The sequence below is a fragment of the Aethalodelphis obliquidens genome, unplaced genomic scaffold, assembly GCF_003676395.1.
Source record: "Aethalodelphis obliquidens isolate GAN/ISIS:26980383/991018 unplaced genomic scaffold, ASM367639v1 scaffold30, whole genome shotgun sequence".
Taxonomy (NCBI): Eukaryota; Metazoa; Chordata; class Mammalia; order Artiodactyla; family Delphinidae; genus Aethalodelphis; species Aethalodelphis obliquidens.
The window spans coordinates 3,742,912-3,758,579 of NW_020837974.1; the positions used below are offsets into that span (position 1 = coordinate 3,742,912).

Consider the following 15,668-nt stretch of genomic DNA (forward strand, 5'->3'; position numbering starts at 1 on the left):
TGTGTAGTATGTGTGGTGTGTGCGTGAGTGTGGTGTGTGTGTGAGTCTGTGGTGTGTGTGTGTGGTGTGTGCATGTGGGTGTGGTGTGTGTGGGTGGGTGTGTGCGTGTTCCGGGACAGGGGTCCTCTGGCTGCTTCCTCCTCCGTCTATGCTTTCCACTCTAAAAGGAGGGAGGACACAGACGAGCCTCCGCCCGTGCCCTGGCCACAGCTCTCCCGCCCGTGTACTCCATCCCCCGTGTACTCCATCCCGTCCTTCCTGAGGCCACAACCCAGGCCTGGAGACGTCCGAGCGTGAGGACGACCAGCCTGGCTTCTCCCCAGAACCCACCAAGCATGCCACCCAACCCCTCCAACCCAACGTGGAAAAGCAAGAGAGCAACGTGCTCTCTTCCCACCTCCTGCAGGCGCAGCACTTCTCTGCTGGAAACACCCCGACCTCTTCACGACCGCACGTGTGCGCTCTCAGCGAAAAAGCCAACGTAAAAAACAGAGACACGCCCTCTCCACAGCCAGCTGCATATCATAGCCGCCAGCTAACTGGAGACAGGCCTTCCGACCTCCCTGTGGCAATGATAACCCATTGCTCTCACGGGGACAGTGCAGTTTTAGACAAAGGCCTAACAGGTAGGCCGGCACTCGGAACGCGGCCTTGCACGCGCGCGCACGTCTGCTGCAGTACGCTCAGCGGCTCAGAGACCTCAGCTTCTCTCTGGCCTCTCGCCTGCACCCTGACACATCCACCTGCGAGCGGGGAGGAGCGGCGGGTTCTTCCAGCAACTCGCCAGGCCACATCCACCGACCACCGTCCCCTGACAGATCAAAGGAGCGGCAACCCTCCCCCACTCGCTATCCAATATTCCAAAACGAGCAGAGGAAAGCCCTTCCCTCCTCCTTCAGGGCTGCAAGTCCCTGAACCTGGTCCACAGTGGCCAGGGGCCTGGGCCATGCTGCTCGGCTCACACCCACCCAAACGCGAGGGCCGGGAGGCTTCGGCGTTCGAACACGTCCCCAGTACCTAAGGCACAAAAGGTGCCGCTTGCCCCAACGCCTATCTGCGCATCAACCCTGGAGACCCGGGGCCATCAAACCCACGAACCTTAAAAACAAACCAAAAAACCCCCCAGCAGCAGCTTAACCTCATGCCAGGTGCCAGGTCCAGCTCTTCTCCCACGTGAGCTCGCCTAGGGCTGCCGACAGCCCTCTGCATCTGAACTCCAAATCCATAAAGACGTTCTTCACCGTAACCTCAAAGGGGTCCATTTTTTACACTTCACGTTCAACACCCCCAACCCCGTGAGCTCGGCAGAGCCAGCCGAAGGCCCAGTCACACAGGTCCACGCGGTCAACGATGAAAAAGCCTGCCGCCCCCCTCACGGCCTGGGCTCGCCTCAGAACCAACCCTGCGGACGGGCCAGGGGGCAAGAAGCCCCTTCCTGGCCTTGCTGCAGCGGGCACCGTACCGACGCCCACCCATCCTGGGCACTGCGCGTTCCGCCCACAAGTACTTACTGAGCACCTATTACATGCTAGACGGCGGGCTTTGGGCCACCAGAGGCCACAGAGAGCCGGCGGGGCGTCGGGCTTCGCGTGGGGGGCAAGGCTGCCTGGCTCCGGAAAACCATGCTCCCGGAGTTCCCAGAGAAGCAGCTCCAATGCCACGGGCTCCGGCTAGAGCTCAGTCCCTCAGTCCCACCAGCTGCTACGTTTCAGGGGCCCGAAAGCCGCCTGCAGCCGGCGGCTGCTGTGCGGGCAGCGCACGGGCCGCGCCCATGATGGCAGGACGTCTTGCGCAGTTGAGGCGGACAGGCTGGGCCTCACCCCGGCCCGACCTCAGGACCTATCCTCGGGAACAACACGGGTTAACCACTTGGAGGACTGTCGCAAAGACAAAGGGAAATACGGCCCAGACAGCCCTGGCGTGCGCTCCACAAACGCTGTTCTCACTAACACCGGGCCCGTGGACAGACGGCCGCCTGCGGGCCGCGGAATCCGGGTCATCTCTACGGTTCTCACAACCAGCCGCTCCAGGCCGAGAAGCAGCCAACTCTGTGGCGCACGACAGCTTTCGGGCACCGAAAGGGCTGGCGGGGCTTTCCGCTCCCACCCGCCCGCCAATCACGAGCACCCACCAATCATAGGTGGGCACCCAGCGCGGCGCCCGCCAATCACAGGCACTTCTGCTTCCGGCCTGGGCGGGGCCCGCACAGAGGCGGAAAAGAGACCTTCGCGCTTTCGAGCCGAGAGAGGCGGAAGAGAGACCTTTCGAGCTTTCGAGGCTGAAAAGAGGAGGAGGAGGAGGAAAGAGGAGGAAGGAGAGAAAGAGCGGCCCTGAGGCGGCGCGGCCCCTCTACTTACTGTAGGAGTAGCTGCTCACTTCCGAGGCGAACGGGGAGTGGGCCGACTTGGGCTGGCCTCTGGCCTTGAACCCCACCTCCATCTTCCTGGCTTTGGCGGCCCTTTTGTGTTTACCTTCTCGGGAGGCTTTCAGAGACAGGCTGAGGCCTTTGGCCAGCGCCTTCCTGTCCTTGCCCAGCAGGCTGTCGTAGGGCGTCAAGTACCTGCCGCACACCCCACTCGTCTTTGATTTCCCCCCAGAAGTGTCCGAGAACTTGAAGGGCGACTTCAACTTGTCCTGCTTTGTGAGGGAGAGGGCTTTGTCCAGCTTGCTTGCCAACTGCTCTTGGTCGCTGGCCATCTTCTTTTTCTTAATCTTTAGCTGGAAAGGGAAGTTGGGAAGTCACAGGTTAAGACGGCTGACCAAACACTGGGTCTCCACGCACGAGGTCTGACGAACCCCAGCTCCTTCTCCCTGCCTCTGCGGCTTCTGGCAAGTCGCTTAACTCCTCTTAGCCTCAGTTCCTCTACTCTGTAAAATGGGGGTAATTACGCACAGGCTTCAGCGGGTCGTTCTGAAGACGAACTGAGAAAAGGCACATGAGGCACTTACTAAATAGCTGTCACTGTGGTTACAGTTATCAGTGACACCGGCATTGCCACTGGCTCTCCACGGCGCTACCTGGTGCCTCCTAGGGGAAGCGCTCGAAGCGCGAGCACCGCTGCCGCGGCAGCGTGGGAGAAGGCGGCTGGATTAAGGGAGGAGGGATGAACCCAAGATGGAAAACCCAGATCACAGCACAGCTGATCTGCTTATCTCAATCGCCTAAAGCAGGTGATGAAGACGGCTGCACAGCACAGCCCGAATCAGCCCATCCAGCTAAATGGGCCAAAGCTGCGGAGAAAATGCCTCGAGTGTGCCCTGGACGCCTGAAGCAGAAAGAACGATTAGAGATTTCACAGATAAATTGCTGCCTGCGCGTCTCTCGTCGGCTGTAGTCCTTTGTTGTTGAAACCTGACGTTTCAATGGCCCTCATTTGAACACTTTACCGCTATTTTCTTTAATCAGGTAACAATTCATAAGGAGAGAAAAGTTGGGATAGTGTCAATTAAACCACGAAAGTGCCCTTCACAATTCGAGAGTACAGGGGATCCTGACATACAAACTGGCTCTCTCCCCTCCACCTGGACCCAGTCTCCCCTATGTGAGTCCTTCCCTCTGACGGCCGAGTCAACCAAAACAGCCCTCTCTCCCACAGGGCCTTTACCGGGAGGGATGACAAGGTACGTAAGCATTTAGCAATGAGGGCCTTAAGTGGATGATTTCAATACTCCGCAGGAAGAAGAAAACTCAAGGTGCTGGCTCTCACCCCCTTACCTCAGGACAGTTCACAGAGGAAATTACAATGGCATCAAGCCCTTGTTTCCTCGAACTAGAGTGGTGAAGCTGCTCGTTAAACTCATACTGTGAAACAACAGAGTGACTGCATTACTTGGTTAAGAACTTGCAGTCTCTCTTCTCGGCTTCAGCACCGGGTCACGGAGCACACACACAGGAAGTGGCACACACAGAGCTCCACCCGAGGCTGGGTTACTCTGGTGGTCTCTGACCTCCCCTGAGCCTCACTTTCCCCCTCTGCACAGTGAGGAACACTGGAGGAGAGTCGCTCTGGCACTAAGGCAACCACCTCCACAGTTTCCGTGCAGCAGCAGGGCCAGCAGGCCTGCCAAGGGAGCGTGAACTCCGGCGCCCCCTCCAGACCTCCCGCCCCAAGCCAGCAGCACACCTGGAAGACGGGGCGGGGCCACTGACCTGACTCATGAAGTCTGAAGAGGCTTCGTGCTCGTCCCAAGGCTGGCTCCTCCCCCTGGCTTTCCCGGTCCCGCCAAGGGCATCGTGGTCCTCCTCAGGCCCCTTGTGTCTCTTCCTCAACCCTGCTCCCAGCTCACAGTCGTCCGAGGTCAGCAGGGGCTTGCCGCTCAGCCTGAAACCCAGATGCACCAGCGGTCAGCGCCCTGGCCAGGCGGCACTCACGGGCTGGGGGCCCGCCCTCGTGGCCCTGAAGGGTGGGCTCTGGATGTCGACGCACAGACCGTGGTGACAGAGTGACGAGTCTGGGGAGACGGAGCATCTAGCACTATGGCGCCGGGATTCTGGGATACTTGTGAAGGAGGCAGAATGAGAGTTTAGTGGGGAAAAAAGAACTTCTTGAAAGCAGTGTATCCTCTGCTGGCCTCTTTCTCTCTCGTGCTCCTTCACATACACACTCACACACATATCTTTACACCGTCAGATTCCTCTGTACCAAAGAACAAGGATCAGGAATGCCACGGAAATCCACCAGGATGGGAGGGGGATTCAGATCAAGAGCTTCCAGGAAGGAAGAGCCGCTGGCTGGTCTCCTGTACCCCTAGGAGCATAAGCAGTCGGGCCATGGTCCTGGTTCGAAGGCCTCTTTTGCCTGCTTAAGCTAAACCCTCACAGGTAATAATAATAATGATAATAATTTTTACTTGGTACTACGTGTCTTGCTCCATGTCTGTGCTTTATACTTTAACCACAAAACAATGCCATGTTCTAGATACTGCTTTTTATAGATGAAGGAACTCATCTATAAAGGCTAACACCTGGCCCAAGGTCACAATAAGGGGCAGACCTGGGACTTGGGCAGGAGGTGCCTCCGCTTCCGGGGTCCACACTGGTAACCAGCAGCTCTGCGTGCTAGCAGCCCCAGCCTCTGCTCTCTTCCCCAGGAGCTGCTCTCCCTGTGTGGCTGCTGACAGGGTATTTCTCCCTCTCTCCATCCTCTCATCAGTCAGGAACAGCCAAGAAGGTTAAATGCAAGACGAGGGGGCCCCTGGGGCTGTCTTCTCCTGAGAAGAGCTGTGGCCGCCCCACTGCCTCTCCTATGCCTTTGAAGGTACCCGGCGGCCCCCTCTGCTTCCTCAACCAAGCCCTGGCATCCACCTGCCCTGCTGTCCCAGGCAGAGGTGCCCTCCGGCCCCTTCCCGCTCAGCTCGTGCTACCCCCAGACGCCCTGGGAGGACGCAGCACCATTCCCGCCCACACGCGGCCTGGAGGGGGCGCTCTCGCTCCAGCTGCTCCCAAAGGGGCCTGTCCCCGAGTGCGCGGAGATGGCGGCCCCGGTCCCAGGGAGTAGCTCGGCACAGCGAGCCAGGAGAACGGGAGTGACGCTGTCCGGCACAGAGGGAACCAAGCAAGAGCAGAGCGCGGCCCGCCGCAAAGAGCGGCTCGGGAATCAGCCCCTAGCCGTGGAGGAAGCAGGTGCGGCAGGAAGATGGGCCCAACGCTTGGGTGACGCTCGACACGCTGGCTGGGGTGGGTCTGCCTGTCCATTCCACGCTCGCCCTCCTGGCCCGCCCGGGGCAGCGTGCCATGCTGCCCACGAGCCGCCGATCCAGGTGGGTCAGAGCCTGAGGGACGCGAGGTCCCCGGCGCCCACACAGGCCCCGCGCAGGCCCGGGATCCTCCCCTCCGAGCTCTGTGCCAGTCCCCGACCCACCGAGGGGCCAGCCTTACTTTCCGCTACGGATGCGGCTCTTCCCTCTCTTGCGGGGGGGCGACAGGGCGCTCAGGGCGTGGGTCCGTTTCCGCGGCCTGCCAGGGCCTCTGCGTGCCAAGCTTCTATGGGGTTCCTCGCGCCTGTCCCTTAAAGAGAATCACACGCTTGGCTGTGCACCCGGGGGGTGGCGGGGCGCGGAGAAGGGACGCACGGTACGCACACGTCACTCGGGGCCACGCACACCTGGCGGCCTGCCTCGGCCGCCCTCCTGAGCGCGGCGCCTACAGAGCCCAGGCCGCGGGCCGGCGGGGCACACTCACTCGGAATCGCGGCGCCTCTGCAGCTTCACCAGCTCGCGCTGCTTCTCCTTGTACTGGCGCTGCACCTCCGCCAGCCGCATCCGGAAGTCCAGCTCCATGGCGTCCATGCTCTCCAGGGAGGACTTCATGGCGTACATCTGCGGGGAGGGGCGGGTGAGGACGCCGCCCTCGGCCGGGGTGCGGGACCTCACAGCGGAGACCAGGGGCCCGGGTCACACCCAATTTCTACCCCTCACGAGCTGTGGCCTTGAGCAAAACGGAATGCCCGGCTGCACGCCAAGGACCGAAAAGCCAACTTCGCAGGGCTGTATCCAGGCCGAATTGGCCCGTAAGGACCGCTCAGGCAGAGCTGCCTGTTGGATCATGTGTCGCGGGCACGGGGAGACGAAGCCGCCTGCCCAAGGCCCATGGGCAGCAGGGGCGCAGCCAGGTCTGCTCTCCCTGAGCCCTCAAGCTGTCACCCACAGGATGCACTCTTGACACGTGATTACGTGATAAACAGAGACCCGAGAAGAGGAGACAACTTGCCCGGGACCACCACCAGCAGACCGGTGGCGGAAGCTGGGTGCGGAACAGGCCCTTCCGAACGCAAAGCCGGCCAAGGCCCAGGTGAGGTGGCCTCTCTGGGGCACCCCGCGCCCGCCTCCCAGCCCCCCAGGCCTGGCCTGGGACACCTCACCCGCTCGTCCTTCTTCTGCATCCAGCTGTACTTCTTATTGGGGTTCAGCTCCCGTGGAAGCCGCAGGTTCTTCAGCGGGTCCACGAAGGGGCCGTCCAACACCTCCTTCAGCATGTGACTGCTGGCCGCCAGCAGGCTCTCCAGAGAGGGCCGCACCACGGGGCCCCGCTCCACACCTGCGGGAGGAGAGACGTGAGCCCGGGCCCCCAGGGGCCGGACTCACAGGCACCACAGCCCACCCCTCAGGCCCCCAGCGGGAAGAGGCCCAGAGCAGGCTCGTGGATGGCCTGAGGCCACACAGGCCCCCCGGGATGCTGACGGCCCGCGGCCTTTCCCAGACACCGGAAATGGGCGCTGAGTGAGAACAGGTAAGAGTGTGGGACACAGAGTGCCGTCCTGTTCCTGACAACACACTTGTACACAGACTCACAGAGAGTCAACAAAGGCCGGCAGGGCTGCTCTCTAGAACTGCGCTTCTCTTTTTGCTTATCTGTCCTTAAAATCTTCCATGAGGAGTATGCATGGTTTTCATGATCAGAAAAAAAGAGCCCCGGGACTTCCCTGGCGGCGCAGTGGTTAAGAATCTGCCTGCCAATGCAGGGGACAAGGGTTCGAGCCCTGGTCCAGGAAGATCCCACATGCCTTGGAGAGACTACGCCCGTGTGCCACAACTGAGCCCACATGCTACAACTACTGAAGCCCGCATGCTGCAACTACTGAAGCCCGCACGCCTAGAGTCCGTGCTCTGCAACGAGAGAAGCCACCGCAATGAGAAGCCGGCGCACCACATTGAAGAGTAGCTCCCGCTCGCCGCAACTAGAGAAAGCCCTCGCGCAACGCAAAGACCCAACGCAGCGAGAAAAAAAAAAGAGACAAGAAAGAAAGAGCCCCACAGTAAGTTTTGTAAACTGTAAAAGTAACATGTGCACATGATAAAAACCACAAACCAAGCAGAGGGTGTGACGAAACAAAAGCCTTTCTCCTCCCCAAACACAGGTCCCTCCCTGGAGGTGCCTCTGCTGACAGTGTCTGGCAGGTGGTTCCAGAAACTTTTATACATATTCAAACATAGGTAACACACAGGCATCCTTTACAAATATAAACATGGCATCAATCAATAAATACCACATCACACTCTCTTTTCTACTTAAAGTCTTTTCACATTAGCACAAAAATACAAACGTGTTCACGTTACGGCTTGAGCCTTACAAAAAGTGCCGTTTCTGTAAGTCGAAAACACTAGAATATCAGAAATTTTATATGGCCAAAGGGAGGAACAGCAGGCTAGAATTCTCTTGTATTGACGAGTTTTAATTTATCTAAATGATCCCCCACTGATGGCATTTAGGCAGCTCCTGTTTTTTTGTACTGAACGGGTAGGCACCGCGTAGGAAATACGCTGCCTGTGCAATTAACATGATCAAGGTATATGTGTTTATCTCTGATAAATGTTCCAAATGCCCTTCAAAGAGACTGAACCAGATCAGGATCTCAACACTGGTACCTGAGAGCCTATTTCTCCACAATCTTTCTACTAAAGTAACATGAGTTTTCATTTTTCAATTGATGTTTTCTTTGTGATCTAACATGTGATCCATTTTTGTGAATGTCCTACATGTGCTGGAGGGAAAAACTGTATTCCTTACTACCAACTGCACAGTTCCCTAAAATCGACAATGCAATTAAGAATTGCACTGCCCAGATCAGGGCTTCTGAACCCTGGGGCCATTCACATTTCCATGACTGTTCTCTGCTGTGGGCGGCTGTCCTGGGCTTTCGGCGTAGGGTGTTAGCAGCGTCCCTCACCTTTACCCACTAGATGTCAGTAGTACTCCCCTCAAGCTGCCACAACCAAGTGTCACCGGTGGCCAGTTCAGAGTCACTGGTTTTGCTTTTCTGTCTTTACGGACATTGAGGCCACAAAGCAGAGAACCCCCCCCTTCAAGGTCCTCCAAGCTGTAGGATCTCTTAGTTGCTGGGGCGGCCCTGCTCCGTCACAGGGGGGACCAAAGAGCAACTCCGTCACCTCCTTCACCCTCCGACACACCAGCTTTGCAGGGGCCCCCCAGGACTGACAGCCCAGGGCAGCCTGATGACCCGAAGGCAGCAGCAGTAGGTTGAACTGTGTGCCCCCAAATCCACGTGTTTAAACCCTAACCCCGACACCCCAGAACGTAACATCTTTAAAGACAGAATCAAGTTAAAGTGAGGTCTTCAGGGTGGGCCTAACCCAACGTGACTGTGTCCTTATAAAGAGGGGACATTTGGATACAGAGACACGCAGAGGAAGACCATGGGAGGACACAGGGAGAGGACAGCCATCCATCCACAAGCCAACAGGGAGAGAGGCCTCAGAAGGAACCAACCCAACCTGCTGACACCTTGATCTAGAACTTCCAGCCTCCAGAACCATGAAACCACACACTTCTGTCATTCAAGACCCCCCCACGACCCCCGCCCTACCCCACCCCACCCCATCTGTAGTATTTGGTACAGCAGCCCGAGCTGACTAATACACCAACCTTGTGGCTTTACCAATGTGGAGGTGCCCTGGAACAGGGGCCCGACACGCACTGGAACCCCCATGGGACCAGGCGTCAGTCACAGAGGCTACGGCGCTGCAGGGCGGGAAGGACGGCCAGCACGCCCAGGGACGCCCAGGTTCGCTGACTGTGGGCAGCTGTGCGCAGCAGGAGGGGCAGAGCGGGAGGGCCGGTGGCTCCAGGAAGCGACGCGGGCTGTGGGAAAAACGCTAACGGGCCCAGGAGCCTTGGGCCTGCCGTACGAACCGGGACCACTCGTGGCCCAGCTCTGTACAGAACGTGCAGGAGACTGCTGCTCAGCGTCTGTCAGCGACCGTTGAAGGGGGAGGGCCACCGGGGCCCCCCTCGCCCCTGTGGTGCACACACCCCTGCACACCCGCCCAGACGCTGCCCCCAGCCCTGGGGCCGCAGCCTCCACTGCAGAGCCCTGAGGGCACCCCAGACATCCACCTCAAACATCGGTGTCCACACCAGCTGCTGGGCTTCCCCCACACGTGCTCCCCCCGCCCCACCTGCCCAGCTCAGAAGCTGGAATTCTCGTCTTCCGGCGGCTCAGGCCGCAACCCTTGGCATCGTCCTTTAACACCCGCGCTCAGTCCACCAGCAAAGCCTGCTGGCCGCCCCTTAGCTTCCACCCAGAACCCACCTGCTCCTTGCCTGCGTGCCCCTCGCCACCCTGGGCCTGGATGGAGACGGGAGCCTCCGCCTGGGTCTCCCCGCCTCCACCCTCAGCCCTGTGTCAGCTCTCCACACAGCCCACAAAGGAACCGCACGTAAGTCTGATCCTATCAGCTCAACTCAAAACCACCTTCCTACGGCCTCTCATTTCACTCCAAGTGGAAGACCTCCCCGGGGTCACCCCTCACCCAAGTTATCCCACGGACCTCCTCACCACCACTCTCCCCTTCCGGCTCTGCTCCTGCCCCTGGCCTCCTCGCCTTTGTTCTAACACGACACACACAGTCACCTCAGGGCCTTTGCACTTGCTGTTCCTTAGGCCTGGCTGGTTTTCCCTAGAAGAATCTTCCTCCCCCACCCATCAACAGGGGCTTCCGTGGCCATGCGCTGTAGGAGACCACCCTTCCCGCCCCTGCCCTGTCCCCTTCCCGGCCTTTTACCACCTGACAGTGCTGAGGGCTGCACGCAGATGGCCTGGTTCACCGCTGGCCCCCAGCACCAAAACGGTGCCGGGTACACAGTAGGAGCTGAATGAGTAGGTGGATGAGGTAGGAGTGTGAAAAGGGGCAAGAGTGTGCAGAGACTCCCAAACCGGGTGACCCGTCCTGAGCCCCCTCCTTTCCAGATGCCCCTGGGCCTCTGCGGTCCCCACTGGAAACCCCCCAGTTGGTAGGATCAAGAGGGTTTTCATTTTCTTCTGGGAAAAAAATTGTTTTTGGTACCAAACTATTTAAATGAGAGAAAAGAAACAATGAACTTTAGAAGAAGAACAACAAAACAACAGACGCCTGAGGGGGAGTGGGTGTCACTCGTCCACGCTTCCTGGAAAGGGGCATTTGACCATGACATGAAAGAGCCTTGAAAGAGCCTTGAAAGTATGGCCTGGTTCTGGCCCAGCAATTCCACCCCTGGAACAAATCCCGGGGAAAACAGAGGTGTGGACAAGGAGTTTTCTTCAAGAGTAATCATCACATCATTTACAGCAGCTAAGAAAGGAAGGAAAGGAGGGAGGGAGGGAAGAAGGAAGGAAGGAAGAGAGGGAGGGAGGGGGGGAGGGAAGGGAGGGGGAGGGAGGGAGGGAATAAAAAAGAATTCAGGGCTTCCCTGGTGGCGCAGTGGTTGGGAGTCCGCCTGCCGATGCAGGGGATGCAGGTTCGTGCCCCGGTCCGGGAAGATCCCACATGCCGCGGAGCGGCTGGGCCCGTGAGCCATGGCCGCTGGGCCTGCGCGTCCGGAGCCTCTGCTCCGCAACGGGAGAGGCCACAACAGTGAGAGGCCCGCGTACAGCAAAAAAGAAAAGAAGGCAAATGAAAATGCCTTACAATCTAGGATTGGGTCATTGAAGGCTGGGACCTCCACCAGGCAGAAAACTGTGTAATCCCTAAAACAAAATTTCTAAGAACACACAGCTTTGAGAAATGTTTAATAAAGCATATGCTAAGTGAAAAAGGCCAGTTACAGAGCACTGTTTACAAAATGACCTTGATTTTGGAACTGTGTCTGTGTAGAAAAAATTCTAGAGGAAGTACACCGAAACGTCCGGCGCTATTATCTCCTCCGCAGCCAGGCCTGGGCCCCTCCTCCGTGCCGCTTCTGGCCCAAGCGTGGGCTCGCGAGGCTGTGCCTGACCCGCTCAGCCTCTCCACACACGTCTTGGAGCACCTCAATTTCTATGTCGAATGTCAGTGGTTTTGTGCCAGCCCAGAATTCACGGCCCCTTCTGCTGAAGGCACTCCATTCCCTCTGAGGACCGCCCCTCCCTACACCCTGGAAGTGGCTGCCCCCGCATCGAGGGCTGGGCATGATCAGCCTGGTCCATCCCATCTCCTGGGCCACAGGGTTTGCTTCTGCAAAAAGCATGAACCCCAGTCAGCCAATCATTGACAGTGCATCACAGCATCTTTGCCAGAGCTATGTGGAAACAGGTGGCCTCTTTTGTGTGTCTGCCGAGCTGAGCTGAGCAGGCCCATGGGCTTGGGAGAAAGTATCAGTGACCACTATAAGGGCAGTGGGCCCACCTTGAATGAAGCCAACAGAAAGAAGTGAAACAAGGGGGGTGGGGGGAGACAGGGAAGAGGGAAAAGTTTGAGCACCTGGATCCAGCCATACCTGAAATATTCGCTAATTACTGACATACTTCGGTTCCACAAGCCAATAAATTTCCCCTGACTTTTCCTAACCAGTTAAAAGAAAAGTCTTGGTCCCTCACAACCCAAAGCATCTCACCACTGACAGAACAAGCAGAAACTTCACCACTAAGAAACCCAGAGACTGGCTGCACAACGATGTGACTGTATGTAACACCTCTGCCCTGTACACTTCAAAACGGTTAAAATGATAAGAGTTTACAACATGTATATTTCACCAGTTTTTTTAAAGTGCACACGAATAAACCACATCCTGGAGATTTTGAAATTTTTTAAATCCTATTTTGAAAAATTTTCCTTAAAAGGGGGAAAGGCGGGAGTTCCCTGGCGGCCTAGTGGTTAGGATTCCAGGCTTGCACTGCCGTGGCCCAGGTTCAATCCCTGGTTGGGGAACTGAGATCCCGCAAGCCACGCGGCCTAAAAATAAATAAATAAAAAGGGAAAAAGCAAACCGCAGAGGCCCACCGCCCGGCACGACTCACCTGCCACCTCCTGGCTCCTCTTCTCGAGCTCCAGCTCGGCGATCTCGCTCAGCAGGGTGATGCCATGCAGGAAGCTTGGCTCCAAGACGAGGCTCTGCACTGCCTCCAGCCTCTCCAGGGCTGGGGCTCCAGCGCCCGGGGAGGGCAGAGGCCTGGCCTGGGGCAGCTCTGCCGCGGCTGCTAGGGCATTCATGCCAGCCAGCGGGTCCTCCAGGCTGGGCGGGAACTGATCGGAGCCCGCTTCCTCCAGGAAGCAGGCGCTGCCCGGCACAGGGGTGGCCTCCGGGGCCTCCAGACTCAGGCACTGTCCCTCCCCAGGGGGCACGTCACAGTCCGGCAGTTCCAGGCTGGGCCGGGGCTCACTCGGGGCCTCCTGGGCCAGATCTTCCTCGGGAGCTGCCTCTGCCACGGGCACGTCCACGGGCACCTCCACTGGCTCCTCCTTAGCCTTAACCAACGGCTCAGGCGTCAGCCGCGCCCCCAGGTCCGGGGCAGCCGTGCAGGACTCTGTCCGGCGCGGTGAATCAACCCGCGCCTCAGCCCCCTCGGCAAAGTCCGGGCACCCGGAGGGCTCCGCAGGCCCCTGGCCGCCAGCACTCAGCGCCTGGGCCTGGGCCTCCAGCAGGCCACCCGCGCAGCCGCCCGCCGGGCTCGGGGCCGCCAGGGCTTCCTCGGGGAGCAGCGTCAGTGGCGACTCGAGGGAGGGCAGCTCTGCGGGGCCTTCGTCCATGTCTTCCACCTCCGCCTTCACCTCCCGCTCCGCCAGTGGTTCTCCGTCCGGGACCTCCCTCAGCGGCTCTGGGACCTTGGACGGGGACAGGCGGATGGGCTTGTCCTCAGGCGAGAGCGCCAGGTGCTCGGGCCCATCGGCCGGGAGCGGCACGTCGGGGGCCAGGCCGTCGGCATCGGCAGCCGCCGTGGGCTGCAGCAGGAATGGGTAGGGCCTCCCGTAGTGTGGCGGCAGGGCTTGAAACGGGTACCTGGGTGGGATATCTGCCGAGGACACCAAGGGTCAGCGGGGGCCCCTTCTCCTGCCATGTCCGACACCCCCGTGTGTCCCCATCAACACCCACCCACCAGCCACCCTCTCTGCTGGGCCAGCCTGCGGGGCTGGGATCCCTTCCAGATGGCATCTGAGGAACCCCAGGGCCTTTCTGCATGTCTGCGCCGCAGAGAGAAAAACTGGCCACCATCTTTCCCAGAGGGTCTTCAGGTCTCAAAGGCTCTTTCTCTGTTCCTCCAGTCTCAGCACCCAGCACAAAGCTGGGCCAGAAGCACACGCTCAGTAAGACCCCAAATGGTCCCCACCCAGCCGGTGCCGACTCTGCCCTCCGTCCCACAAGAAGCCACCCGCCCCACGCCATTAAAGCAGAGGTGGGGCGTCCAAGTTGTTCAAAAAATAATAGTGATACAGTGCTGGCTCCCCTCCCTCACTTTTTTCACTCTGAACTCCCACCCTTGAGTGTAATCTGCCTTACAGCAGGATGGTGTTCAGCTGACTGTCTGTAGTGGCCCAGGCCCAGCCCAGAGCGGGGCAAGCAGCAGGGGCTCAGTATGAACCAAACCGGGGGAGACAGACGCACGGAGCACCCTCACCCTGCACCAGGACCAGGCCTGTGCTCCACACTTGACCTCATTAGCAAGACATTGAATCTCCCCAGCCACCTGCCCAAGATCGCACACAGCATTCCGGTGGCAGAAATCTGAACTTCGGAATTCGAACTCAAGTCCTCCCACGGGAAGAGGAACACAGGCCTCAGGCCCCTTCAAGGCCACCTGCTGCATGTCCCGACCAACACGGGACACGGGAAGAGGGCGCGTGTGCGCGTGCAGCGTGTGGGGTGGGAGTACTCCTCAGAACACACTTATCGTCAGTGCAACAACACAGCACCTGTTATGGGCCAGCTATGGTGCTGAATATCCTACAGGTCTTACTGTTTCACGCTCAGACAGGCCCTCCTGAACTTACAACCTACTTCTAACATTACACCCATTTCCCCTGACCCTACCCCTGAGGGAAGGCTAGAGAGAGATGACGGCCAGCTGCGTCCTAGGGCATTCATTCCAGAGCCCAGCGGTGAGCCAGGTACACGGTAGGTGCTCAACACAGAAAGAAGGATTGACAGGTTGAAGGAATGAATGAGTGAATGACCATATGGGGATGTTTCACCAGCTCCTACCTGAGAACAAGGCCTGGAAAGGGCTGGGGGCTCCCTTCTCCAATTCTAAGTCCTTCTTCTCGACGACGTTCTCGGGGGCCTCCTCCTTGCGGTTGATGCCAGGGGTGGGCGGCGGGGAGGCAGGCGGCGGGCTAGTGGGGTGGGAGCTGGGCGTGGCGGGGTAGGCGTAGGTGGACGGCTTGGACACGTCCTCCAGCTTCTGGATGACCTTGGCCTTCAGGGCAGCCACAGGGGAAGCACGGGGAGATGGCGGTGGACTCATGGCCTTGCCGTAAGTGCCCGCAGGGCCAGCGGCCAGGCCAGGGGGCTTCCGAGGCAGCAGCCCGGGGCCCGAGGCGCCCAGGCCACCCTTGCCCGCGGCGTCCAGGCTCCGCTTGCTCACCTTCTCCTCCATCTCCGCCCGCTGCTCCTGGGCCTTTAGCCGCTCCTGCTGGGGGGGGGCGGGGGGCCGGCAGGCAGGGTCAGCGCGGTAGGACCCATCACCCACCACCTGCCCTGTCCCCGGGGTCCCCGCGACACACAGAGAACCTCAGGCAGGGTCTGGGGCTGCAGGCCGCCAACGCCCCCAGCCCGAGACTGACATTCCGTCACAGTACAAATAACAAGCACAGCGTTCCTTGTAGAATTCCAGCAGACGGGGCTAGGGGGCCCTCCGGTCTAGACCCAGGCCCCTCTGGGACCCTCACGGTCAGGGCGCGGGGGGCCGGTGGAGGTGGGAGGCTCTTTCATGACACTAGGACAGCTACCTGCACGGAGAACTCACTACCTGTGGGCACTC

General features: G+C 59.2%; 1 protein-coding gene across 11 annotated transcripts in view; it reads right to left on the reverse strand.

Annotated features, from left to right (window-relative positions):
* TNRC18 (trinucleotide repeat containing 18) overlaps window positions 1-15,668 on the reverse strand; it is an 89,154-nt gene that overhangs the window by 31,244 nt on the left and 42,242 nt on the right. For 9 of the 11 annotated variants that reach the window (XM_027125682.1, XM_027125686.1, XM_027125683.1 and 6 more), the window contains 7 exons: window positions 14,891-15,320; window positions 12,711-13,703; window positions 6,861-7,036; window positions 6,182-6,318; window positions 5,879-6,007; window positions 4,151-4,322; window positions 2,358-2,718 (listed from right to left, as the gene is read on the reverse strand). In XM_027125682.1, the coding sequence (XP_026981483.1) occupies window positions 2,358-2,718; window positions 4,151-4,322; window positions 5,879-6,007; window positions 6,182-6,318; window positions 6,861-7,036; window positions 12,711-13,703; window positions 14,891-15,320 (2,398 nt within the window). The remainder of the gene's footprint in view (window positions 1-2,357; window positions 2,719-4,150; window positions 4,323-5,878; window positions 6,008-6,181; window positions 6,319-6,860; window positions 7,037-12,710; window positions 13,704-14,890; window positions 15,321-15,668) is intronic. The other 2 variants (XM_027125681.1, XM_027125685.1) reach the window with 2 other exon arrangements.